Genomic DNA, 26,083 nt, shown 5'->3' on the forward strand with positions numbered 1-26,083 from the left:
GAGCGTGAATATCAGCTGTTATCTCTGACGCCAGCTGGTGTTACAAAAGCGGCAGCTCATCCCTACTTCGCCGGCCGCTGAGGCCGAGCGGTTCTAGGCGCTTCAGTCTGAAACCGCGTGACTGCTACGGTCGCGGGTTCGAATCCTGCCTCGGGCATGGATGTGTGTGATGTCCCTAGGTTAGTTAGGTTTAAGTAGTTCTAAACTCTAGCGGACTGATGACCTCAGATGTCAAGTCCCATAGTGCTCAGACCTATTTGAACCATTCATCCCTCCTTCAACGCACAACACTACTCAGCCTGTCATTGCATCATAGCTCATATCCACGTCTTAGACCTGCTCCTCTGTCAGAACCTACCGTGCCAAAAATACCCACAGAACATGTGCCTTTTCTGTTATTGTGGCCATTGCATAATTTCTTCAAGCTAGAAACGTTCGTCTTAACTTTACAAGGTCACCGTGACCCGAGAGCGACAAATTAGTGCATGCGTAGTGGAAGGCGCTTGTTATTTATTGTTTCCTAAAATGTTGAAAATGACACATTGGACGTAAAATATGAGTTGGGTCAATAAGACCGGACATTGTAGAGCATGTCTTGGCATTTCACGTAGCGACCGAAGTGCTGCAATATTCTAGATTGACGGAGACGATTCTATATACCTTTGTACTAGACATCACTCATGCATGAAAGACAGCCAAATTTCCCGTGATCTGTTTCTGAAAAAGCTCAAAAAGGTGATATCTTTTGATCTATGTCAAAACTAACAGCACTTGTAGCAGGTATGATTCCGTTTAAAATAGTTTGATTGCCTCATCTGCGAAAGTATATTCTTTCCGAAATATTCCGCACCTGACGTCGGCACGTTTGCGACTAGTGCTGACTATCGGCAAATTACCAAACTACGCTGTATATATGAAAAAAAAAAACTTTCAGGGTTTCTCTTCTAAATGACATATGTATCATATCTGTACAGTGTTTGGTTCTTGTGCAATAAATAATTGAAAGTGTTCCCCGACTTTATGTACACCCTGTACTTTCTTCGTTATACTTTGTTCATATCCGGGATTCATCATTTCATGAAGCAGTGAGAAACTTGAAGGTCAGACAGTCACTCTATTTGAAGCAGTTGATTGTGTTAGTAAGTTGAAAACTACGAGGGTCACTCCAAAAGAAATGGACACTATTTTTGTAAAAATCCATCTTTTATTCTACATGTTTGAAAGTTTTACAGTGTGTAGATACATCCTTTAGGAACAATATTTTCATTTCTCCACATAATTTCCATCCCTCTAAACTGCCTTACGCCATCTTGGAACCAGCGCCTGTATACCCGCACGGTAAAATTCTGGAGCAAACTGTTGGAGCCCCTGTTTGGCAGCGTGCACAAGGGAGTCATCATCTTCAAACCTTGTTCTTCAGTGTCGTCACATATGCATCAGAATTTATGGTGGTTCCACTTGGCACGATGTCCACAAGCAAGAGTCCTTCGGAATCGAAAAACACCGTAGCCATTTTTCCAGCAGAAGGTGTGGTTTTGAATTTTTTTTTTTTTTCGTGGATGAAATTGCATGATACCACTCCATTGATTGCCTCTTCGTCTGTGGTGAAAAATGATGGAGCCATGTTTCATCACCTGTCACAATTCTCACAAGAAATTCATCTCCACCATTCTCGTACTGTTCCAACAGTTCGCTGCATACCATTTTTCTTGTTTCTTTGTGAGCCACTGTCAACATCCTGGGAACCCACCTGGCACAAACCTTTTTTAACGCCAACACTTTCAGTATTCTGCAAACACTTCCTTCCCCTATCCCAACGTACCATGATATTCGTTCACTGTGATGTGTCTGTCAGCAGTCACCAGTTCGTTAACTCTCTGCACACTGTCTGGAGTGTGTGCAGTATGAGGCCTGCCGCTGCGAGGACAATCCTCAATATTACCGTGCCTGCTTTCATCACGTAACCCGCTTGCCCACCAACTAACTGTACTGCGATCGACAGCAGCATCTCTATACACCTTTTACAACTTCTTGCGGTTGTTTCCCACTGTCTCGTTTTCACAGCACAGACATTCTATGACAGCACGTTGCTTCTGCCGAACGTGAAGTGTAGCAGACATGCTGTGACTGCGCCACTGACGGCAACAGGTTGAACTAAGTTTGAAAACAAGCGGGAAGGATGTATCTACACACTGTAAAACTTTCACATATGCAAAATGACCCCCCCATGAACCATGGACCTTGCCGCTGGTGGGGAGGCTTGCGTGCCTCAGCTATACAGATGGCCGTACCGTAGGTGCAACCACAACGGAGGGGTATCTGTTGAGAGGCCAGACAAACATGTGGTTCCTGAAGAGGGGCAGCAGCCTTTTCAGTAGTTGCAGGGGCAACAGTCTGGATGATTGACTGATCTGGCCTTGTAACATTAACCAAAACGGCCTTGCTGTGCTGGTACTGCGAACGGCTGAAAGCAAGGGGAAACTACAGCCGTAATTTTTCCCGAGGACATGCAGCTCTACTGTATGATTAAATGATGATGGCGTCCTCTTGGGTAAAATATTCCGGAGGTAAAATAGTCCCCCATTCGGATCTCCGGGCGGGGACTACTCAGGAGGACGTCGTTATCAGGAGAAAGAAAACGGGCGTTCTACGGATCGGAGCGTGGAATGTCAGATCCCTTAATCGGGTAGGTAGGTTAGAAAATTTAAAAATGGAAATGGATAGGTTAAAGTTAGATATAGTGGGAATTAGTGAAGTTCGGTGGCAGGAGGAACAAGACTTTTGGTCAGGTGATTACAGGGTTATAAATACCAAATCAAATAGGGGTAATGCAGGAGTAGGTTTAATAATGAATAAAAAAATAGGAGTGCGGGTTAGCTACTACAAACAGCATAGTGAACGCATTATTGTGGCCAAGATAGACACAAAGCCCATGCCTACTACAGTAGTACAAGTTTATATGCCAACTACCTCTGCAGATGATGAAGAAATAGATGAAATGTATGACGAGATAAAAGAAATTATTCAGGTAGTGAAAGGAGACGAAAATTTAATAGTCATGGGTGACTGGAATTCGTCAGTAGGAAAAGGGAGAGAAGGAAACATAGTAGGTGAATATGGATTGGGGGGAAGGAATGAAAGAGGAAGCCGCCTTGTAGAATTTTGCACAGAGCATAACTTAATCATAGCCAACACTTGGTTCAAGAATCATAAAAGAAGGTTGCATACCTGGAAGAATCCTGGAGATACTAGTAGGTATCAGATAGATTATATAATGGTAAGACAGAGATTTAGGAACCAGGTTTTAAATTGTAAGACATTTCCTGGGGCAGATGTGGATTCTGACCACAATCTATTGGTTATGAACTGCAGATTGAAACTGAAGAAACTGCAAAAAGGTGGAAATTTAAGGAGATGGGACATGGATAAACTGAAAGAACCAGAGGTTGTAGAGAGTTTCAGGGAGAGCATAAGGGAACAATTGACAGGAATGGGGGAAAGAAATACAGTAGAAGAAGAATGGGTAGCTCTGAGGGATGAAGTAGTGAAGGCAGCAGAGGATCAAGTAGGTAAAAAGACGAGGGCTAATAGAAATCCTTGGGTAACAGAAGAAATATTGAATTTAATTGATGAAAGGAGAAAATACAAAAATGCAGTAAATGAAGCAGGCAAAAAGGAATACAGACGTCTCAAAAATGATATCGACAGGAAGTGCAAAATGGCTAAGCAGGGGTGGCTAGAGGACAAATGTAAGGATGTAGAGGCTTGTCTCACTAGGGGTAAGATAGATACTGCCTACAGGAAAATTAAAGAGACCTTTGGAGAGAAGAGAACCACTTGTATGAATATCAAGAGCTCAGATGGCAACCCAGTTCTAAGCAAAGAAGGGAAGGCAGAAAGGTGGAAGGAGTATATAGAGGGTTTATACAAGGGCGATGTACTTGAGGACAATATTATGGAAATGGAAGAGGATGTAGATGAAGACGAAATGGGAGATAAGATACTGCGTGAAGAGTTTGACAGAGCACTGAAAGACCTGAGTCGAAACAAGGCCCCGGGAGTAGACAACATTCCATTTGAACTACTGATGGCCTCAGGAGAGCCAGTCATGACAAAACTCTACCATCTGGTGAGCACGATGTATGAGACAGGCGAAATACCCTCAGACTTCAAGAAAAATATAATAATTCCAATCCCAAAGAAAGCAGGTGTTGACAGATGTGAAAATTACCGAACTATCAGTTTAATAAGTCACAGCTGCAAAATACTAACGCGAATTATTTACAGACGAATAGAAAAACTGGTAGAAGCCGACCTCGGGGAAGATCAGTTTGGATTCCGTAGAAATGTTGGAACACGTGAGGCAATACTGACCTTACGACTTATCTTAGAAGAAAGATTAAGAAAAGGCAAACCTACGTTTCTAGCATTTGTAGATTTAGAGAAAGCTTTTGACAATATTGACTGGAATACACTCTTTCACATTCTAAAGGTGGCAGGGGTAAAATACAGGGAGCGAAAGGCTATTTACAGTTTGTACAGAAACCAGATGGCAGTTATAAGAGTCGAGGGGCATGAAAGGGAAGCAGTGGTTGGGAAAGGAGTAAGACAGGGTTGTAGCCTCTCCCCGATGTTATTCAATCTGTATATTGAGCAAGCAGTGAAGGAAACAAAAGAAAAATTCGGAGTAGGTATTAAAATTCATGGAGAAGAAGTAAAAACTTTGAGGTTCGCCGATGACATTGTAATTCTGTCAGAGACAGCAAAGGACTTGGAAGAGCAGTTGAACGGAATGGACAGTGTCTTCAAAGGAGGATATAAGATGAACATCAACAAAAGCAAAACGAGGATAATGGAATGTAGTCAAATTAAGTCGGGTGATGCTGAGGGAATTAGATTAGGAAATGAGACACTTCGAGTAGTAAAGGAGTTTTGCTATTTAGGGAGTAAAATAACCGATGATGGTCGAAGTAGAGAGGATATAAAATGTAGACTGGCAATGGCAAGGAAAGCGTTTCTCAAGAAGAGGAATTTGTTAACATCGAGTATAGATTTAAGTGTCAGGAAGTCGTTTCTGAAAGTATTTGTATGGAGTGTAGCCATGTATGGAAGTGAAACATGGACGATAACTAGTTTGGACAAGAAGAGAATAGAAGCTTTCGAAATGTGGTGCTACAGAAGAATGCTGAAGATAAGGTGGGTAGATCACGTAACTAATGAGGAGGTATTGAATAGGATTGGGGAGAAGAGAAGTTTGTGGCACAACTTGACTAGAAGAAGGGATCGGTTGGTAGGACATGTTTTGAGGCATCAAGGGATCACAAATTTAGCATTGGAGGGCAGTGTGGAGGGTAAAAATCGTAGAGGGAGACCAAGAGATGAATACACTAAGCAGATTCAGAAGGATGTAGGTTGCAGTAGATACTGGGAGATGAAGAAGCTTGCACAGGATAGAGTAGCATGGAGAGCTGCATCAAACCAGTCTCAGGACTGAAGACCACAACAACAACAACATGCAAAATGAAAACTGTATTTTTACAAAAATAGTGTGTATTTCTTTTGGAGTGACCCTCGTACCTTGGAGTCGAAAATTGGAGAGAAATTTCTTGCTGGAGGTGTTAACACAGTTCTCGAAAAGCTTGAACTGGGGAAGGCCTGCTTCCGTCATTTCTAACAGCACTTCGCCAACTCAAATCTTAAAATGCCTAGAGCACGTGTGGGATGCGTTGGGGAGGCATACTGCACCACGCCCACATGGACCAACGACCACCCAGCAATTGTCAACCGCTCTGGTGGAAGAACGGAAAGCCCTGCCACAAGAACGCCATACCAAACCTTGGGCCAACATGGGACAACATATCAGAGCATGCACTACCGTCCGTGGTAATCACACACAATATTATAAACCGTGTCCCACCTACTGTAATGTCCAGGAGATTGTCCTGTATCGCGGTGACTTTAGAGTAATTATTGTCTTTAACAGAAGTGCCATTTCTGTTCGTCTCATTGCGTATTTCATTCAGTTACCTTCTGTACTATACTGTAGTAGTTCTTTCTGTGTATGGTCCAAATTTCATCGAGCTTTGTTACTTGTTCGTCAAACATCAGGTGAAACTCACTTCCGTCCTTAAGTTTTGGACACCAATATACAATATATGAAAGCCATTTTTGAGAGGCGTTGTTTTTATGCTGCCTATGTACATTTAGAAACTGATACATGCAAAAATCGGTATGCTTATAGCAAAATGCTCTTTGTGAGGGTTGGATCATGACCCCCAGCCCTTGCAATTAGTCTTTAGAACTGCTTCATATTCCAGGCGCTAAAACTAAGAAGGATGTTTGTAGGATGAATAAATTGCAGAAACAAAACGTAATAATGGAAGTGGTGTTGTTGTTGTGGTCTTCAGTCCTGAGACTAGTTTGATGCAGCTCTCTATGCTACTCTATCCTGTACAAGCTTCTTCATCTCTTCTCCCCAATTCTGTTCAATAACTCCACATTAGTTATGTGATCTACCCATCTAATCTTCAGCATTCTTCTGTAGCACCACATTTCGAAAGCTTCTATTCTCTTCTTGTCTAAACTATTTATCGTCCACGTTTCACTTCCGTACATGCCTACACTCCATACAAATACTTTCAGAATCGACTTCCTGACACTTAAATCTATACTCGATGTTAACAAACTTCTCTTCTTCGGAAATGCTTTTCTTGGCGTTGCCAGTCTACATTTTATATCCTCTCTACTTCGACTATCATCAGTGATTTTGCTCCCCAAACAACAAAACTCATTTACTACTTTAAGCGTCTCATTTCCTAATCTAATTCCCTCAGCATCACCCGATTTAATTCGACTACAGAAACCAGATGGCAATTATAAGAGTCGAGGGGCATGAAAGGGAAGCAGTAGTTGGGAAGGGAGTGAGACAGGGTTGTAGCCTCTCCCCGATGTTATTCAATCTGTATATTGAACAAGCAGTAAAGGAAACAAAAGAAAAATTTGGAGTAGGTATTAAAATCCATGGAGAAGAAATAAAAACCTTGAGGTTCGCCGATGACATTGTAATTCTGTCAGAGACAGCAAAGGACTTGCAAGAGCACTTCAACGGATGGACAGTGTCTTGAAAGGAGGATATAAGATCCACATCAACAAAAGCAAAACGAGGATAATGGAATGTAGTCGAATTAAGTCGTATGATGCTGAGGGAATTAGATTAGGAAATGAGACACTTAAAGTAGTAAAGGAGTTTTGCTATTTGGGGAGGAAAATAACTGATGATGGTCGAAGTAGAGTGTATATAAAATGTAGACTAGCAACGCCAAGGAAAGTGTTTCCGAAGAAGAGAAATTTGTTAACATCGAGTATAGATTTAAGTGTCAGGAAGTCATTTCCGAAAGTGTTTGTATGGAGTGTAGCCATGTATGGAAGTGAAACATGGACGATAAATAGTTTGGACGAGAAGAGAATAGAAGCTTTCGAAATGTGGTGCTACAGAAGAATGCTGAATATTAGATGGGTAGATAACATAACTATTGAGAAGGTATTGAATAAAATTGGGGAGAAGAGGAGCTTGTGGCACAACTTGACAAGAAGAAGGTACAGGTTGGTAGGACATGTTCTGAGGCATCAAGGGATCACAAATTTAGCATTGGAGGGCAGCGTGGAGGGTAAAAATCGTAGAGGGAGACCAAGAGATGAATACACAAAGCAGATTCAGAAGGCTGTAGGTTGCAGTAAGTGCTGGGGGATGAAGAAGCTTGCACAGGATAGAGTAGCATGGAGAGCTGCATCAAATCAGTCTCAGGACTGAAGACCACGACAACGACATTCCATTATCCTCGTTTTGCTTTTGTTGATGTTCATCTTATGTTCTACTTTCAAGACACTGTCCATTCCGTTCAGCTGCTCTTCCAAGTCTTTTGCTGTCTCTGACAGAATTACAATTTCATCGGCGACCCTCAAAGTATTTATTTCTTCTTCGTGGATTTTAATACCAACTCCGAATTTTTCTTTTGTTTCCTTTACTGCTTGCTCAATATACAGATTGAATAACATACAGAAAATGTTCGACTGCTGCCCTGGCCAGCACATTCTCCAGATCTCTCCCCAATTGAAAACGTGTGGTCAATGGTGGCTGAGCAACTGGCTCGTCCCAACACGCCAGTCAGTACTCTTGATGAACTGTGGTATCGTGTTGAAGCTGCATGGGCAGCTGTACCTGTACACGCCATCCAAGCTCTGTTTGACTCAATGCCCAGGCGTATCAAGGCCGTTATTACGGCTAGAGGTGGTTGTTCTGGGTATTGATTTCTCAGGTCCCGTACAGGACCTGCAACATGCGGTCGTACATTATCCTGCTGAAATGTAGGGTTTCGCAGGGATCGAATGAAGGGTAGAGCAACGGGTCGTAACACATCTGAAATGTAACGTCCACTGTTCAAAGTGCCGTCAATGCGAACAAGAGGTGACCGAGACGTGTAACCAGTGGCACCCCATACCGTCACGCCAGGTGATACGCCAGCATGGCGATGACGAATACACGCTTCCAATGTGCGTTCACCGCGTTGTCGCCAAACATGGATGCGACCATCATGATGCTGTAAACAGAACCTGGATTCATCCGAAAAAATAACTTTTTGCCATTCGCGCACCCAGGTTCGTCGTTGAGTACACCATCGCAGGCGCTCCTGTCTGTCATGCAGCGTCGAGGGTAACCGCAGCCATAGTGTCCGATCTGATAGTCCATGCTGCTGCAATCGTCATCGAACTGTTCGTGCAGGTGGTTGTTGTCGTGCAAACGTCCCCATATGTTGACTCAGGGATCGAGACGTGGCTGCACGATCCGTTACAGCCATGCGGATAAGATGCCTGTCATCTCGACTGTTAGTGATACGAGGCCGTTGGGATCCAGCACGGCGCTCCGTATTACCCTCCTGAACCCACCGATTCCATATTCTGCTAACAGTCATTGGATCTCGACCAACGCGAGCAGCAATGTCGCGATACGATAAACCGCAATCGCGATAGACAACAATCCGACCTTTATGGAAGTCAGAAACACATTTCTCCTCCTTACACGAGGCATCACAACAACTTTTCACCAGGTAACGCCGGTCAGCTGCTGTTTGTGTTTGAGAAATCGGTTGGAAACTTTCCTCATGTCAGCACATTGTGAATGCTCTGAAAAGCTAATCATTTGCATATCACAGCATCTTCTTCCTGTCGGTTAAATTTCGCATCTGTAGCACGTCATCTTCGTGGTGTAGCAATTTTAATGGCCAGTAGTGTATTTTGTTCCTCGTAACTACAGCGTTTTAAGGAGTGTATTCTAGTCTGCATCGCCAAAATATACAAATACTATAAATGAGTAATAACTTTTTGATAATCTGGGGCCACAGTCATAATGTATTTCTTTAAAGTCAGTACCGCCATTAGACTGTTGTTTATTTACAGATTTACATTTACACAATCATGATTTCGGCTTCAAAGTGCCATTATCAAATGTTTTAAGTGTTATAAATTGCCTAAGATGGCACACTGTCGTATTAAAATACGCTATTAGACACATTGTCTAAGAGTCAATGTATCGACTCTTGCCTGGCTTGCTTCTACATTTTTCCAGAACCCAAACTCATCTTCCTCTAAGTCTACATCACTCGCTCGATTCCTCTCTAGATGATACGTGTCTGTTTTTTGCAATCATGACTTGTTAACCTGATGTGAGATACGGCAGTGAAAAATAAAACACTTGAGAGCAAAATACGAAATGTAATTTAACAACACATTAGTACTGCAGATAATAAGCAACTGCACAAATATGATAACAGAAAAACGCGGATCTTTTCTAATTATGTTAGGGGAAAGCAACCTGATATCAACACTAATAAATTATATAAGTAGAGAGACTAAAATAAAAAAGTACACGCGAGACAGTCATATCTCGTTGCAAACAGAGAGAAAAAGTGTGGTGCAAAAGTGATGATCATTGAGAACGAAACCGTGACATCAGGTTCTATACTTCTAAACCGCCATCCCGGAACCAAAAACTAGTTACAGGTTACCTATTTAACGGTTTGCAGGGGTGACAAATAATTTTATTTTCAACATTTCGCTTAAATATGGAGCGATTTTCTCTGGTGAGTTCATCAGCCCGATTCCGATGAATTTCGTCGGTTGCCGGTACGACGGGAGCTCTGCCACACACGTTGGGTTAGCACCACCATTTCATCCAATGTTTTACGCGAAAACTCTTAAAGCTTTTTTAAATAAAACAAACGTTATCAACATTCTCCATTTTTCTTCTTCATTTCTACATATTTATTTCTCAACATAGTCTACCAAAGAGAGTCCAGTTTGTTGATACCTTCACTGTAGAATTTATGACTGTTGACGGAGCCACAATCTCACCTCTGCTTGCGCCGTTTCATCGCTATCAGAGTGACATCGTCAAAGATGTTCTTTAAGGGGAGGTTTACTATCTTTTGGTTCAAAAAATCGATTTTTTTAATTACATTTTTGGATCCATAAAAGTGTTTAGAATCCACCCCTGAAACGGTTTTTCCGAATACGGAACGGAAATGTTTGTTATTCGCTGTTGAACAAAAAAATACAACTGCCTTAAATCGGCCTTTTTCATGCACCAGTTTTTTTCGGGAATTTCGACTTTGTAGTCGCGAAAAATTATTCTATGTGCTTGCCCATGACTAAAACTGATAAAGTGATCAAGGAGATTACGACGTACTATGGCTTGGCAATCCGAAGGCATTCCAATTCGGTGGATCAGATGAAGGCAATTTGGACAACGTATTTCCACACGTGTTCGACGGATGACCACCCACAACACCGAAATTGTCCGGCTGGGGAAACCAGTTGGCGCAAGTGGCGCATTGCAGAGGCTACCGGACATCTGGGCGAATATCAACACGACCAGTCGCTCTCCAAAGAAGTTCAAGAAGTGATTCATCCGATCTACGAGGCCCTTTCAGAGGACGAGCTGTTGTACCGGTACTTGAGAGGAAACACACAAAATTCAAATGAAAGTTTGAACGCGTATGTTTGGAAGTTAGCCCCCAAGCATTTGCATTCTGGTGTGGAGACTGTGGAGATTGAGACTTTCCTGGCAGTGACCAGCTTCAACGACGGGTACTCAGCAATTCTGAAGACCGTGACGACGATGCACGTCGCCCTGGGACACTATTCGACGCAGTTCGTCAAGCATTCGGACGACCACCGGATTCAAGCGGCCGAAAACCACTTGTCACCGGCCGTGCGAGCGGCTCTGGAGCAGCGCAGGATGGCCCATATCGAGCATAACGCCCTCTATGAGGAAGAGGAAGGACTAGTTTATCGATCCGGAATAGCAGATTGAACATAAGGTGCATAATATTGCATTTATATGTAATCAAAACTTCACACGCGTTTTTCTCGAAATGACTTTTTTTTATCGCGCGGTTTGGTAACTTCAAATCTACTGAACCGATTGGCATGATTCTTTGTTTCCGACGAAGCTAACTAAATTGTCTAGGAGTTGTACCACTTTTATTCCGATCCATCATCGTCATCATCATCATCATCATCATTTAAGACTGATTATGCCTTTCAGCGTTCAGTCTGGAGCATAGCCCCCCTTATACAGTTCCTCCATGATCCCCTATTCAGTGCTAACATTGGTGCCTCTTCTGATGTTAAGCCTATTACTTCAAAATCATTCTTAACCGAATCCAGGTACCTTCTCCTCGGTCTGCCCCGACTCCTCCTACCCTCTACTGCTGAACCCATGAGTCTCTTGGGTAACCTTGCTTCTCCCATGCGTGTAACATGACCCCACCATCTAAGCCTGTTCGCCCTGACTGCTACATCTATCGAGTTCATTCCCAGTTTTTCTTTGATTTCCTCATTGTGGACACCCTCCTTCCATTGTTCCCATCTACTAGTACCTGCAATCATCCTAGCTACTTTCATATCCGTAACCTCAACCTTGTTGATAAGGTAACCTGAATCCACCCAGCTTTCGCTCCCATACAACAAAGTTGGTCGAAAGATTGAACGGTGCACAGATAACTTAGTCTTGGTATTGACTTCCTTCTTGCAGAAGAGAGTAGATCGTAGCTGAGCGCTCACTGCATTAGCTTTGCTACACCTCGCTTCCAGTTCCTTCACTATGTTGCCATCATGTGAGAATATGCATCCTAAGTACTTGAAACCGTCCACCTGTTCTAACTTTGTTCCTCCTATTTGGCACTCAATCCGTTTATATTTCTTTCCCACTGACATTACTTTCGTTTTGGAGATGCTAATCTTCATACTATAGTCCTTACATTTCTGATCTAGCTCTGAAATATTACTTTGCAAACTTTCAATCGAATCTGTCATCACAACTAAGTCATCCGCATATGCAAGACTGCTTATTTTGTGTTCACATATCTTAATCTCACCCAGCCAGTCTATTGTTTTCAACATATGATCCATAAATAATATGAACAACAGTGGAGACAGATTGCAGCCTTGTCTTACCCCTGAAACTACTCTGAACCATGAACTCAATTTACCGTCAACTCTAACTGCTGCCTGACTATCCAAAGACCTTTAATTGCTTGCAAAAGTTTGCCTCCTATTCCATAATCTTGTAGAACAGACAATAACTTCCTCCTAGGAATGATGCTGGCAACAATCAGAGCAAAATGCTTCGGATCCATCAACTATAAATATTTTTACTTGGCCGACGAAGTCGGAAAATGGATGAAAAAAAAAACCTATTTTTTTTAAATGGCCACCATTTTGTTTCCTATGCTCCAAATACCTAAGCGAGTTACAACTCCTAAAGAATACTATATACTTCGCTAACGTCAACTCAGTTTTGATTTCAGACGAGCCGGCTGACCTGTGACATACTGCGCATGGAGGTCTACATCGAAATTTTGTTTCGTTCCGACGGTACTTCCGCCTTTCCTCTTCGACATTTCCAGTCGAAAAAATTCCAGTTTGTAGAGGAAATATCAATAAACATATTAATCAAATCTGAGATTGATATCTATAACACATCCCGAGAAAAAAAAAAAAGTTCTCAAAGAACATGCATTTTTCGGGCCAAAGATAGTAAACCTCCCCTTAAGTTTTGGAAACAGATGAAAATGCGATGGTGCCAAGTCAGAGATGTATGGAGGATGATCGGTAACAGTGAACCCCAGGCATCCGATTATCACAGATGTCGCGGCGCTCGTGTGTGGTGTGGCATTGTTGTGCTGAAGGTGGGGGTGTTCCGTGTGCAGACGAACTCTTTGTATCCATGCTTTCAGTTTCCTGAGGGTCTCCCAGTACCTTTCAGAGGTTATGGTGGTGCCTTTAGGCGTGAATTCCAAAGGTACCACACCTTGAACCTGTGAGTATGGTTTCGCCTGATTGAAGGCATGACCTTGAATTTTTTTTGCGCATGACCTTGAATTTTTTTTTGCCACAGTAATCCTTTGTGGTGGAACTCTATTGGTGCTGTCTTGTTTTCGGGATCAAATGGTGATCCCATACGTCCAATTACCTTTGTTTCAGGTCAGGAGTGAGCATTCGAGGCTCACGTGAGGAACGAACATTCAGTGCGTGCACCGTGCACACGAGTCTTCTGTATCTTAGTTCTGCAATGATGGCCAGTACACGCTCTCCTGATTTGCCACACACAACCTGAGAGCTGTGGCAGCGTTATCCAACGATTTTCTCTGACGAGTTCATAAACCTCATTCCGATGAGTCTCCTCAGTTGCCATATGCTGTCGTCCACTCAGAGCTCTGCCAGACAGTTTGAGGTTAGGACCAAACATTACGAGCACAAACAACACGATGTCACACATTAATGATGTCAATACAGTCATTACCATACACGACTTCCATTTTTTTATGGACTTCAATTGGAGGCACATTTTCTACTGTTAGAAACACAATTAAAGCACGCACTGATGTACTTATATTAAACACTGTCACATTACATGCTACAGTTCGGAGCCCCCTAGCGACAGAGGGTTGCAACTTGTGTCAGCAAAGCAGGAAAGTTGACTGTGTAATATGCTTAACATGTAATACCGTGACCGATACTGAGAACACAATACAAAATTCAGAGGCATTACTTTTCAGTATGTAGGTAGTGGAGAGCAGGCGTGGTAATTACGACGATAAATAATCACTCGCACTTCTGTCACTCACTACGAATACTTTTATTCTTGCAGCATATAAACAGTGCGTGTAGCATAGAGCGCGTACTACAGAGAACTGATCTGGCATGCGATATTATTGGGGGATAGAGCCCGTGGTTCTACGTCCCCACAAGTACATTCTCATACACAACAATGACAGCCAGCTGATGGTTGGCTACATCTATACTGCTGTGCATAGCATAGCACCTCATATCATAACCATCATTGTTGCATGGGCTGCAATGAGACAATTTTTCATCATAGTTGTCTGCATGCGTGTGGTATGTGTTTTACGAGCATTGAAGCCTGTGTTATACAGCAAAGTCCTTTAAAGGAACCGCATACTGAATCACAGAACCATTACTGGTAGTTAGTGGCTAGCGTTGCTGCCTCTGGATCACAGGGTCCCAGGTTCGATTCCCAGCTGGGTTGGGGAATTTCTCTGCCCAGGGACTGGATGTTTGTGTTTTCCTCATCATTTCATCATCATAATCATCATTATCATCATTCTTGACAGTGGCTAGATTAGATCATGAAAAAAGTGGACTGTGTAAAAATTGGGACTTTGTACAGGCGCTGATGACGGCGCAGTTGAGCGCCCCACAAATCAAATACCAAACATCATTACTGGCAGCTCTTGCTTTATGCATATACATTCTAAGACTAAAAAACAAAAACAATGCACCAAGAAATATGAAATTGGTTACCAACTGATATTCATACAAGTATCGACGGAAAATGCAAAATTGTAGGCTTTGGCAATCGTCGTATGAATGTGTGATGCTGCAGTGCAGTTTCACCATGCAACTGGCAATGATACTAAATAGGGGACATGTCAATACCAGGGCATAAAGTGATTGTGAATATTGTTCCGTAACTGTGCCTCGCAGACAGGCATGTGAACAATATACGCATATGTCAGCATTTGAGAGAGGAAGAGTGATAGGGCTCAAAGAAACTGATTGAAGTAACTGGAAAATTGCTCAGCATTTGAATAGGAGCAATGCCACTATTCATCACTGTTGGCAGCAATGGGTGAACCATGGCCAAACACAGTGACCTGGATAGACAACAGAATGTGATGGACAAGCAGTCATCAAGAGAGGCATTCAGGGCCCTGGATTCATCATTGTCATCGATCCGACGTGCAACTGGTGCTTCAGTGACCACAAGAACTGTAAACGGGCAGCTCAGAGAAAGGGGGCTCGGCACACAGCACCCACTGTGCCAACTACCGGTGAGCTCATTGCACCAGCAAGCTTGTTTTCAGTGGTGTCAGGCACATTCAGCCTGGAATCTCATTGCCTGGGGTAGAACTGTCGCCGGTGATTATTCCAGCTTCAAACTGAGCCCTCATGACCATTATACTTCTTTTGATGATGTATCAAAAAATATCTTTAGTATATTTATGTACTCAGTGTTTTCAACACACACATGGTTTCCAGATTTTGTTGCAGCTGATTGATCATGTCCTTGAAGCTACCTATGTTAGTTTTCTCCACTTCAGCAGTGATTGGAGAGGAAAAGTATGTCGTTTTGGGTTTGCAGATGGAACTACCTTGGTTTTTTTTAATATATAAAAAAAATAAGAACTGTGACTCCAGGCATCTTGAAAGGTAGCTTTTCTTTTATTAGACTGTTAGCAGTGGTATTGAAATTGTACACATGCCAATCCGTACCCAGAACAACCATACACATAATGTGGTTGCTCAGAACCTGATGACAGTGTGATGGTAAGGTTATGGTTTCAAGTTTTCTCAATTCCTTTTTTGATGGTATCAAAATGTAACTGTGTCCACTGATTAAGGAGCAGGGTAGTGAGCTACTTTGTTGAAAACTAACAATAAATGTCTACCACAAGCAGTAGATGTTCACATTTGGCAAAACTTGTTTTTCTGCATGTCGAGCTTAGAAAATTTCACAGTTCTGTTTTCAAGATTAAACAGGCAAATACAAGGTGTGTATAACACATTTTTTTCTGGGAGCAGGTAGGTTTTATTCAGGATTCCAATACATCATATTATTCCCCACTGCTTTGACTACAAAACCCTATTTTTCAATGTAATATTTGTTCAATGTGACCGCCTTAATGCCACATTACTGGAAAAGCCTGTATGCCCACAAGGTACCACTCTACTGGCCAATATCAAAGCCAATGTCTTGATTGTTTTTCAATTTTCTGGTGGGTAGCGCAATACACTTCAGAGTTGATTATAGCACCATGAAGGGAAGGAGATCGAACAGAATACCCTCTTCAGAGTCCCAGAAAGACTGTCACCATGACTTTAGTGACGGAGGTTGCGACCTTGAACTTTTTCTTGGGAGGAGAGGTGGTATGGTACCACTCTATGGATTGCCATTTTGTTTTTGGTTTAAAGTGATGAACACATTTTCATTGCCTGTGATGATCGTAAAAAAATTGTCACAATCAGCCTCATAAGGTGCAGGCAGTTCCTCGCAGATTGTCCTTTGTTGCTCTTAACAGTTCTCTGTTGGGCGGCGGGAAACCCGGCAGGCACATACTTTTGAGTATTCCATCCGGTGGCCGAGTGTGTCAGCACAACCAACAGAGATGTCCAGTTGTGTTGTGAGGTGTTCGATTGTGACCCGTCGATCATCTCGAATAAGAGTACCTGCATGTTGTGCAGCATCGCAGGAGTTGCAGCTGTGTGCAGCAGGCTAGCACGTGGCAGATCGGCTGAGTTCGCTCGACCTTATTGCGACGATGACAGATGGCTCTACCGATGACTCACCGTGCTTTTGTTCACTGCCAAGTCCCTGTAAAAATTCTGCAGGCACCTAAGAACATCTGTGATGCTCCAGTTTTCTGGCAAAAGAAACTCAATGTCAGCTGTCTGCTTGGAATGAATCTCAATTACAGACACCATTTTGAAGACTACACATAGTGGCCAAGAAAAAACAATTGTTGGATTACTTATTGAATGCTCAGAGCAGTAAGTTTTCATGAAATCTATGTACAGCCATGGATTCATCTCATTTAGAAGTACACGAATGCAAGTACAGTGTAACTCATTTTTTGAAATTTTATGGTTTTTTAGTTTTTTTGAAATTTGTCCTCAATCGTTGTGGTAACAGTTCGGCCTGGACCTAGTGGTAAAGCCATTATGGCCAAATCGCTAGCTTGTGAGACAGGAAGGATAACCAGACTTGGGCGAATCCACATGGCAGATTAATGATCACGTCTGTTACAGACTGAGAGTGCCTAGTAGGCAGACACCAACACTTATTTAGGTAAATGCTGGGCTGGTCCTCAATTCTCACATCAGAAAATGCGGTACACAAACATCTGAAGTGGCATCAGATGCTAGACAAAGTTTATACAGCTCCAGTAGATTTTGGGCATTCAGTCACATAAATTCCACTTCTTCTCCTTCTTCTTCTTCCAATATTTTGACTGAGCAACTCTAATATTAGAAGAAGAAGAAGAAGAAGAAGAAGAAGAAGATGTGCAATGCATGTTGCTGCACACCTGAAATTTAATGGTAATTGGTAGTCACTGCTTCACAAAAATGTGAAGATGTGCAAAATTTATACAATTCACAGACAGCACAAGACTTCCTTCATTTATTTAACTAACGATTGCAGCAACAAGAAGCCCATCCAGCCATGAAGTTAATAAAATGAATTTGCTAAATTCTGAGTTAGTGGATCCCACACTAGGCAGGATTACCAGTAAAAAGAGGATGAAGGAGAACAAATTGAAGTGTAGTGCAGCTTGATGTCTACGTTCGTGCCATATCTAACACAGTTTGCCATATATAACACTTTTTGCTGTGACGACTGAACCTGACAAGTAAATACAGAAAATCTATATTAAATAATGGACAAATCTCCAATAAGAACGTTTATGCATATTACATACATCAACACGATTGAAAGTTTTATATTGATCTTGTATTGCTCCTTTGATCTACCTTTTTTGTTTAGCTGTATTTGTAACTAGTTGGGATGTTTACTGCAACCAGCTACCAGGTTAATGGCACTTAATGCTTTAGATACATGCATTTCACAAATTTAAGCATATTTATGTTTGGGGTGCAGATATATGAACAACATTTCAGAAGTTTGTGTCTTTCTTCCAGATATTGCTTCAGGCTCAACGTGAGCTCTTGGACTACGACAACACTGGCATGAGCATCATGGAGATGAGCCACCGGTCTGCCAAATACACAGAACTCAACAACAGAGTCCAGCAGGACATGCGAGACCTCTTGTGAGTTTTGCTTTGTGATCCTACTGGGAAAGGAAATTGCTGATTATAATTTAAGTAACTTACTTCTGTTCAGTTTTATGTCAAAAGCACAATATTTAAACAAGAGGAATTGTTGGAAAGTTGAACAGGCATAAATTAGAAATCGGGTTTTAATCTGTAGCCCAAAGAGTTAGAAGAAATGGGAGGTAAGTAACGATGAAACAGATGTGACAACATTGAAGTAGCACGAGACTAAAATTCCAGAATCATCATCATCATCATATATGACAGGACTTCAAGCAGTAAGATATATGTCATTATGCGAGGCCAAGTAACTTTTATTAAATGCTGCACTACACGTCAAAGTGCCATATATGCATGATAGAAATTTTCAACATAGTCACTAAGTAGCTCAGTCTACATCTACATCTACATCTACATTTATACTCCGCAAGCCACCCAACGGTGTGTGGCGGAGGGCACTTCACGTGCCACTGTCATTACCTCCCTTTCCTGTTCCAGTCGCGTATGGTTCGCGGGAAGAACGACTGTCTGAAAGCCTCTGTGCGCGCTCTAATCTCTCTAATTTTACATTCGTGATCTCCTCGGGAGGTATAAGTAGGGGGAAGCAATATATTCGATACCTCATCCAGAAACGCACCCTCTCGAAACCTGGCGAGCAAGCTACACTGCAATGCAGAGCGCCTCTCTTGCAGAGTCTGCCACTTGAGTTTGTTAAACATCTCCGTAACGCTATCACGGTTACCAAATAACCCTGTGACGAAACGCGCCGCTCTTCTTTGGATCTTCTCTATCTCCTCCGTCAACCCGATCTGGTACGGATCCCACACTGATGGAGCCATTCAAGAACTGCTGTCCTGAATTACCTGATCAGTGGAAATTGCACCCCCCCCCCCCACCCCACCCCCTCAGATGTTCCTTCAGCCTGCCAAAAAGATGGATGTCATGCAATGAAAGATCTGGGCTTCCCAGTCAGTATCACCCATGTCTAAGTGGCCTTGGTCAAATTGTTGGCACCATTTCACTACTGATGGATGCGACATTGAATATCGTCCACACACTGCCTGATTTAGCAGCAAATCTGTGTGAAATTTAGATTTTTTGCCTACAACAATCGTTCGTGCCCCACATACTTCAACTTTGGAGCACATTTTAAGATGCAGCACCACCTAAGTCACACACAATGTTGCACTTATTTTACACTACAGAACCAGACCAGGTGATTGAGGATGTTTTTCATGGCTTTCCACAGATTATGCAAACAGATCACCTAAAAGACAGCTCAAGAACCTCAGGTGAAACGTGCAGACACGGGCAAGGATGGACTCCTTCTGGTGGTCATTGTGACAGACAACTCCACCATTCGGAAGTTGCTACTGAGGAGGACTCGAAGTGATTGTGTGGGTCACTGCAGTGCTTCAGACGTCTGCTTGTCAAGCGTATAGCCTGCCACTGCTCAATGCCCCACATCTGTGTGAAGTATGCTGGTGGCCATCCGAGCCAACAGTGCGCCCCAAAGAGAGAAGATGAGCCAATTTGTACAAACTGTGAAGGGATACACGTGGCAGATTATCACAGTTCGAATCTCTGTTAGCTTGCCGACACTGAATACCCGACAGGATGCCACAGAATTTCACAGCAGTATGCTCTGACTGCCACCCGTGCTCCCGGCCTAGGATGAGAGCCAGCAACACGAGAACATTTGCACGCACATCCCAGAGTGTGAGCAGGATGGCAGATTTCGCCGGTGCATTGCAGATATATACACTGGCCGCTGACACAGTAGCCGTAGCCACTCCGCACAATCGGAAACTGACATGCGTGCACCAAAATGTACATCTTGCAGCCACAGATGGGCAGCCCGCGAGAGCTGGACGTGCGGAGTGGTCCGTACGTAGCAGTGAATACAGGCTCCGTCCTCACTGCGCAGAAGAAGACTGGGGAGAAGTTGACGCCACAGAAGGCACTGGCGGTGGCCACGCTGTAGTCACTGACCTCATCTCAGCACCACTGAGCAACTGTTCCGATGCTGCAGGAAATGGCAACATTGTCGTGCTCACAAATGTGTCCAGTTATGAGCACAGTTCAGCAAAAGACGCAGCTGATGGGTGCTCTTATGAAGATAGCTACAGAAGCAGCCATGCCATCAGGTGGCAAATCCCAGATACTAAAATATAACTTACTATCTATATTTTATCTTAGAAGAAAGATTAAGGAAAGGCAAACCTACGTTTCTAGCATTTGTAGACTTAGAGAAAGCTTTTGACAATGTTGACTGGAATACTCTCTTTCAAATTCTAAAGGTGGCAGGGGTAAAATACAGGGAGTGAAAGGCTATTTACAATTTGTACAGAAACCAGGTGGCAGTTATAAGAGTCGAGGGACATGAAAGGCAAGCAGTGGTTGGGAAGGGAGTGAGACAGGGTTGTAGCCTCTCCCCGATGTTATTCTATCTGTATATTGAGCAAGCAGTAAAGGAAACAAAAGAAAAATTTGGAGTAGGTATTAAAATCCATGGAGAAGAAATAAAAACCTTGAGGTTTTCCGATGACATTGTAATTCTGTCAGAGACAGCAAAGGACCTGGAAGAGCATTTGAACGGAATGGACAGTGTCTTGAAAGGAGGATATAAGATGAACATCAACAAAAGCAAAACGAGGATAATGGAATGTAGTCTAATTAAGTCGGGTGATGCTGAGGGAATTAGATTAGGAAATGAGACACTTAAAGTAGTAAAGGAGTTTTGCTATTTGGGGAGCAAAATAACTGATGATGGTCGAAGTAGAGAGGATATAAAATGTAGACTGGCAATGGCAAGGAAAGCGTTTCTGAAGAAGACAAATTTGTTAACATCGAGTATAGATTTAAGTGTCAGGAAGTCATTACTGAAAGTATTTGTATGGAGTGTAGCCATGTATGGAAGTGAAACATGGACGGTAAATAGTTTGGACAAGAAGAGAATAGAATCTTTCGAAATGTGGTGCTACAGAAGAATGCTGAAGATTAGATGGGTAGATCACATAACTAATGAGGAAGTATTGAATAGGATTGGGGAGAAGAGAAGTTTGTGGCACAACTTGACCAGAAGAAGGGATTGGTTGGTAGGACATGTTCTGAGGCATCAAGGGATCACCAATTTAATATTGGAGGGCAGCGTGGAGGGTAAAAATCGTAGGGGGAGACCAAGAGATGAATACACTAAGCAGATTCAGAAGGATGTAGGTTGCAGTAGGTATTGGGAGATGAAGAAGCTTGCACAGGATAGAGTAGCATGGAGAGCTGCATCAAACCAGTCTCAGGACTGAAGACCACAACAACAACAATCTATATTTTACTTGAAAGAATGTTAAATCTTGTTAAATAGAGAGAATATTTTATAATTGAGATGACTTCTATTGACAATAAATAGTAATTTTTATAAGTTAAGTTAGTAACATTCAGTGGTAAATATATTGTTTTTTGGCTGGTATACCGGCTAGCTTTTAAAGAGCAGGGTAAAACTTTCCTACAAAAAATATTTTTTTGTATTAGTGTCCAGAAGTGGGGTCAACTAACGATGAAATATAGAATATCTGAGACTCTGGAAATCTAAGTAATAAATAATTTTGTGTGAAAACCATCCCATTTTTATTTTACAGTAATTCAGATTATTATTTAGAAAAATTGTTTCGTACATTTACAAGTTTCATGGCAGACATCTTCTGCAAAGAAAACACAATGGAATTTGCCAACTTACAGCGAAAATTAGTTATCGTTTACAAAGTTTAGTCCTGTTTAGAAATAAGATTGCTCATCAGCAGAAGAAATCATAGTGGAAAATAATAATATTGCAGTAATTGCAATGCATGATATGTCATAAGACCGCTAAAGTGGAGTTATTGAACGCAGTTTTCCGAAATTCCTTCACCAGGGAAGATGAATGGAATATTCCAGAATTTGAAACACGAACAGCTGCTAGCATGAGTTTCTTAGAAGTAGATACCTTAGGGGTTGTGAAGCAACTCAAATCGCTTGATATGGGCAAGTCTTCAGGTCCAGATTCTATATCGATAAGGTTTCTTTCAGATTACGCTGATACAATAGCTCCCTACTTAGCACTCATATACAACTGCTCGCTCATCGATAGATCTGTACCTACGGATTGGAAAATTGCGCAGGTCGCACCAGTGTTTAAGAAGGGTAGTAGGAGTAATCCATCAAACTACAGACCTATATCATTGACGTCGGTTTGAAGTAGGGTTTTGGAGCATATACTGTATTCAAACATTATGAATCACCTCGAAGGGAATGGTCTATTGATACGTAATCAGCATGATTTCAGAAAACATCGTTCTTGTGCAACGCAGCTAGCTCTTTATTCGCACGAAGTAATGGCCGCTATCAACAGGGGATCTCAAGTTGATTCCGTATTTCTAGATTTCCAGAAAGCTTTTGACACCGTTCCTCATAAGCGACTTCTAATCAAGCTGCGGGCCTACGGGGTATCGTCTCAGTTGTGCGACTGGATTCGTGATTTCTTGTCAGGAAGGTCGCAGTTCATAGTAATAGACCGAGTAAAACTGAAGTGATATCAGGTGTTCCTCAGGGAAGCGTCCTGGGACCTCTGCTGCTTCTGATCTATATAAATGACCTGGGTGACAATCTGAGCAATTCTCTTAGGTTGTTCGCAGATGATGCTGTAATTTACCGTCTAGTAAGGTCATCCGAAGACCAGTATCAGTTGCAAAGTGATTTAGAAAAGATTGCTGTATGGTGTGGCAGGTGGCAGTTCACGCTAAATAATGAAAAGTGTGAGGTGATCCACATGAGTTCCAAAAGAAATCCGTTGGAATTTGATTATTCGACAAATAGTACAATTCTCAAGGCTGTCAATTCAACTAAGTACCTGGGTGTTAAAATTACAAACAACTTCAGTTGGAAAGATCACATAGGTAATATTGTGGGGAAGGTGAGCCAAAGGTTGCGTTTCATTGGCACGACACTTAGAAGATGCAACAAGTCCTCTAAAGAGACAGCTTACACTACACCCGTTCGTCTTCTGTTAGAATATTGCTGCGTGATGTGGGATCCTTACCAGGTGGGATTGACGGAGGACATCGAAAGGGTGCAAAAAAGGGCAGCTCGTTTTGTATTATCACGTAGTAGGGGAGAGAGTGTGGCAGATATGATACACGAATTGGGATGGAAGTCATTACAGCAAAGACGTTTTTCGTCGCGGCAAGATCTATTTACGAAATTTCAGTCACCAACTTTCTCTTCCGAATGCGAAAATATTTTGTTGAGCCCAACCTACATAGGTAGGAATGACCATCAAAATAAAATAAGAGAAATCAGAGCTTGAACAGAAAGGTTTAGGTGATCGTTTTTCCCGCGCGCTGTTCGGGAGTGGAATGGTAGAGAGATAGTATGATTGTGGTTCGACGAACCCTCTGCCAAGCACTTAAATGTGAATTGCAGAGTAGTCATGTAGATGTAGATGTAGATTACAATATTAAGAAATAGAACTCACCAGAACTAAAATGTCTGACAAGATAGAATCTGATAGTTCGTGAGGCTCACAGAGAGGCGCTAGAACAATAGACAGCACAAAATCGGTCACCCATTGTAATTTATAGTAGTAACAGAGATGTTAATGCCGCGCCGATCACAGTATGCTTGGCATTAACACTCAGACAATCAGCGTTACATGATCACTGCAGTTAATGCAAAATATGTCTTTCCTCAGACATAAATAATTAATTATTTCTACCGGGTCATGGGAGGTGTTATTTCACAGCACTCTGTGCACCGAGGTGCACAAGCAGTTTGATTACTTGGCCCACCGAATATCTCCATGCCACTGCGCCGGAACTGGCAGATCACCCTCTGAAAAGGGATCAAATGAAGGCAAACACAACCACAATCAGTCACACACGTGGAAAGCAAAGGACCTCAGAGTTCCTAAACTCCACCAATCCCGGAGGCAGGAGGTGATCTCTATGAAGACAACCAAAGTTGTAGTCACAGCAGAACCGTGTACAGGGAACTGGAACATATGCTCTTCTTCTTCTTCTTTTCCCCAATGCACCACTCTAGTTGAGCAATGGCTTTAATATAGAACAACATATGTAACTTGCATTCTGACGTCCTACATAAATGTGTAAGAATACAAAGTGCTTTATACTCTGGGCAGCCATGGCCATGGAAATAACATCTTGATAAATGAAGAACCATGACAACTGTTAAACAACTGTGGAAACAACTGATTCACAGCTTATAGCTACATCCTCAGGTACACATCTGAGTAGAGAAATGGGGGAAAAATAAGATAAACAATTTTGTCTATTTCCCAAGTTAAAAGGTCTAGTAAATAATGGATGAGAGTTTCACAATGAGTTCAAATAAAATCCATAGCAAGGTTAAATGGACAACACAACATTCTCAATCAAATAAAAATAAAATGTCTGTTGAACAATAATAGTCAGGTAATAAAATCAGCAGAATGATGGAGTCAACTACCCAGATAGCCAGGAATCCTACAATAAAAAACGTGAAGAGAACTGGTTGGATCTAAAATTAAAAGGTTGAAAATGTGGAATTAAAATTAAACATTTTCTTGCCATGCTCTGTCCAGTGGCATTACCTCATAAACAGCACAAATCTTTCTGGCTGGCTTCACTGCTGTCACCCACTTATTGAACTCAAACAGAAGAATATGTTGGAATTGTCTACATTTTTGCACTTGGCACTGTTTTCAAACATGTACAGCTATAGTCATTGTCTCCAAATGACAATAAATAAATTCAGATAGCAGCAGTGAACTACAAATAAAAAATGACAATTGATAAATAAACCCATAGCAGCCAGAATACCGACACTTAAGCCTCCCCCCCCCCCCCCCCCCCCCGCCCCGCCCCCTCACACACACACACACACACACACACACGCACACCTTTGCAGCTACATCAAACCAGCTGAACACAAAGTACCTGAAAATAGAATTCTTCTTTTAAACTAATGGAGAAGATCATGAGGAAAAGTTCCACCCCATGCCTGCTCTGTTACACCCTCAACATGTATTTTTTTTTTTTTTTTTTTTTTTTTTTTACTATATGACAATGTGTAATTACATTAGTTAGTTCAAGTGTAGGACAATGGAACAAAACATTAAGGTTTTAGAGTGGCTTGATTTTTCGCTTGGGAAAATTCTCAGATTGTTGCTTGTTATGACTTCACATTTAAGACCACCTTTTTCTTGTTCTTCAACTGTTTCTTTTTCCTAAAGGCTTGTAATTGTTTACAATTACTGGAATTCTGTCTTCTTCCACACATTTAAGATGTTTCCTCCATTTCTCCCTATATTCTTACAATTTGTTATTAAGTTAAATATTTCTAGTTCTTCTTGTATATTCTGATTTCTTGTAAGAGCCGTCCTTGACAGACCTTAAAGAGATCTGTGAGCTGCTTTTATTATTCTTTTGCTCAATTCAAGATTCACTGCAATAGAGCAAGACAGGTACAGTCATTTCTTTGTAAACCTACTTTTGGGTCTTTCCTCATCTTGTTCTTTAAGGATTTATGTATAGCTCCACATACGTGCTGAAATTTAGGGATTTTATTCCACACATCATTATCATTACATATGTTGATATCACACCACAAGTATGTAAAACTAGAGGCTTGTTCTAGTGCTC

General features: G+C 42.0%; 1 protein-coding gene across 1 annotated transcript in view; it reads left to right on the forward strand.

Moving 5' to 3' along the window:
- Window positions 1-26,083, forward strand: part of LOC126109906 (phosphoserine aminotransferase-like) — a 94,997-nt gene that overhangs the window by 25,108 nt on the left and 43,806 nt on the right. The window contains exon 2 of the mRNA XM_049914994.1: window positions 18,280-18,410. Coding sequence (XP_049770951.1) covers window positions 18,280-18,410 — 131 coding nt within the window. The remainder of the gene's footprint in view (window positions 1-18,279; window positions 18,411-26,083) is intronic.

Source organism: Schistocerca cancellata, chromosome 12 (genome assembly GCF_023864275.1).
Source record: "Schistocerca cancellata isolate TAMUIC-IGC-003103 chromosome 12, iqSchCanc2.1, whole genome shotgun sequence".
Taxonomy (NCBI): Eukaryota; Metazoa; Arthropoda; class Insecta; order Orthoptera; family Acrididae; genus Schistocerca; species Schistocerca cancellata.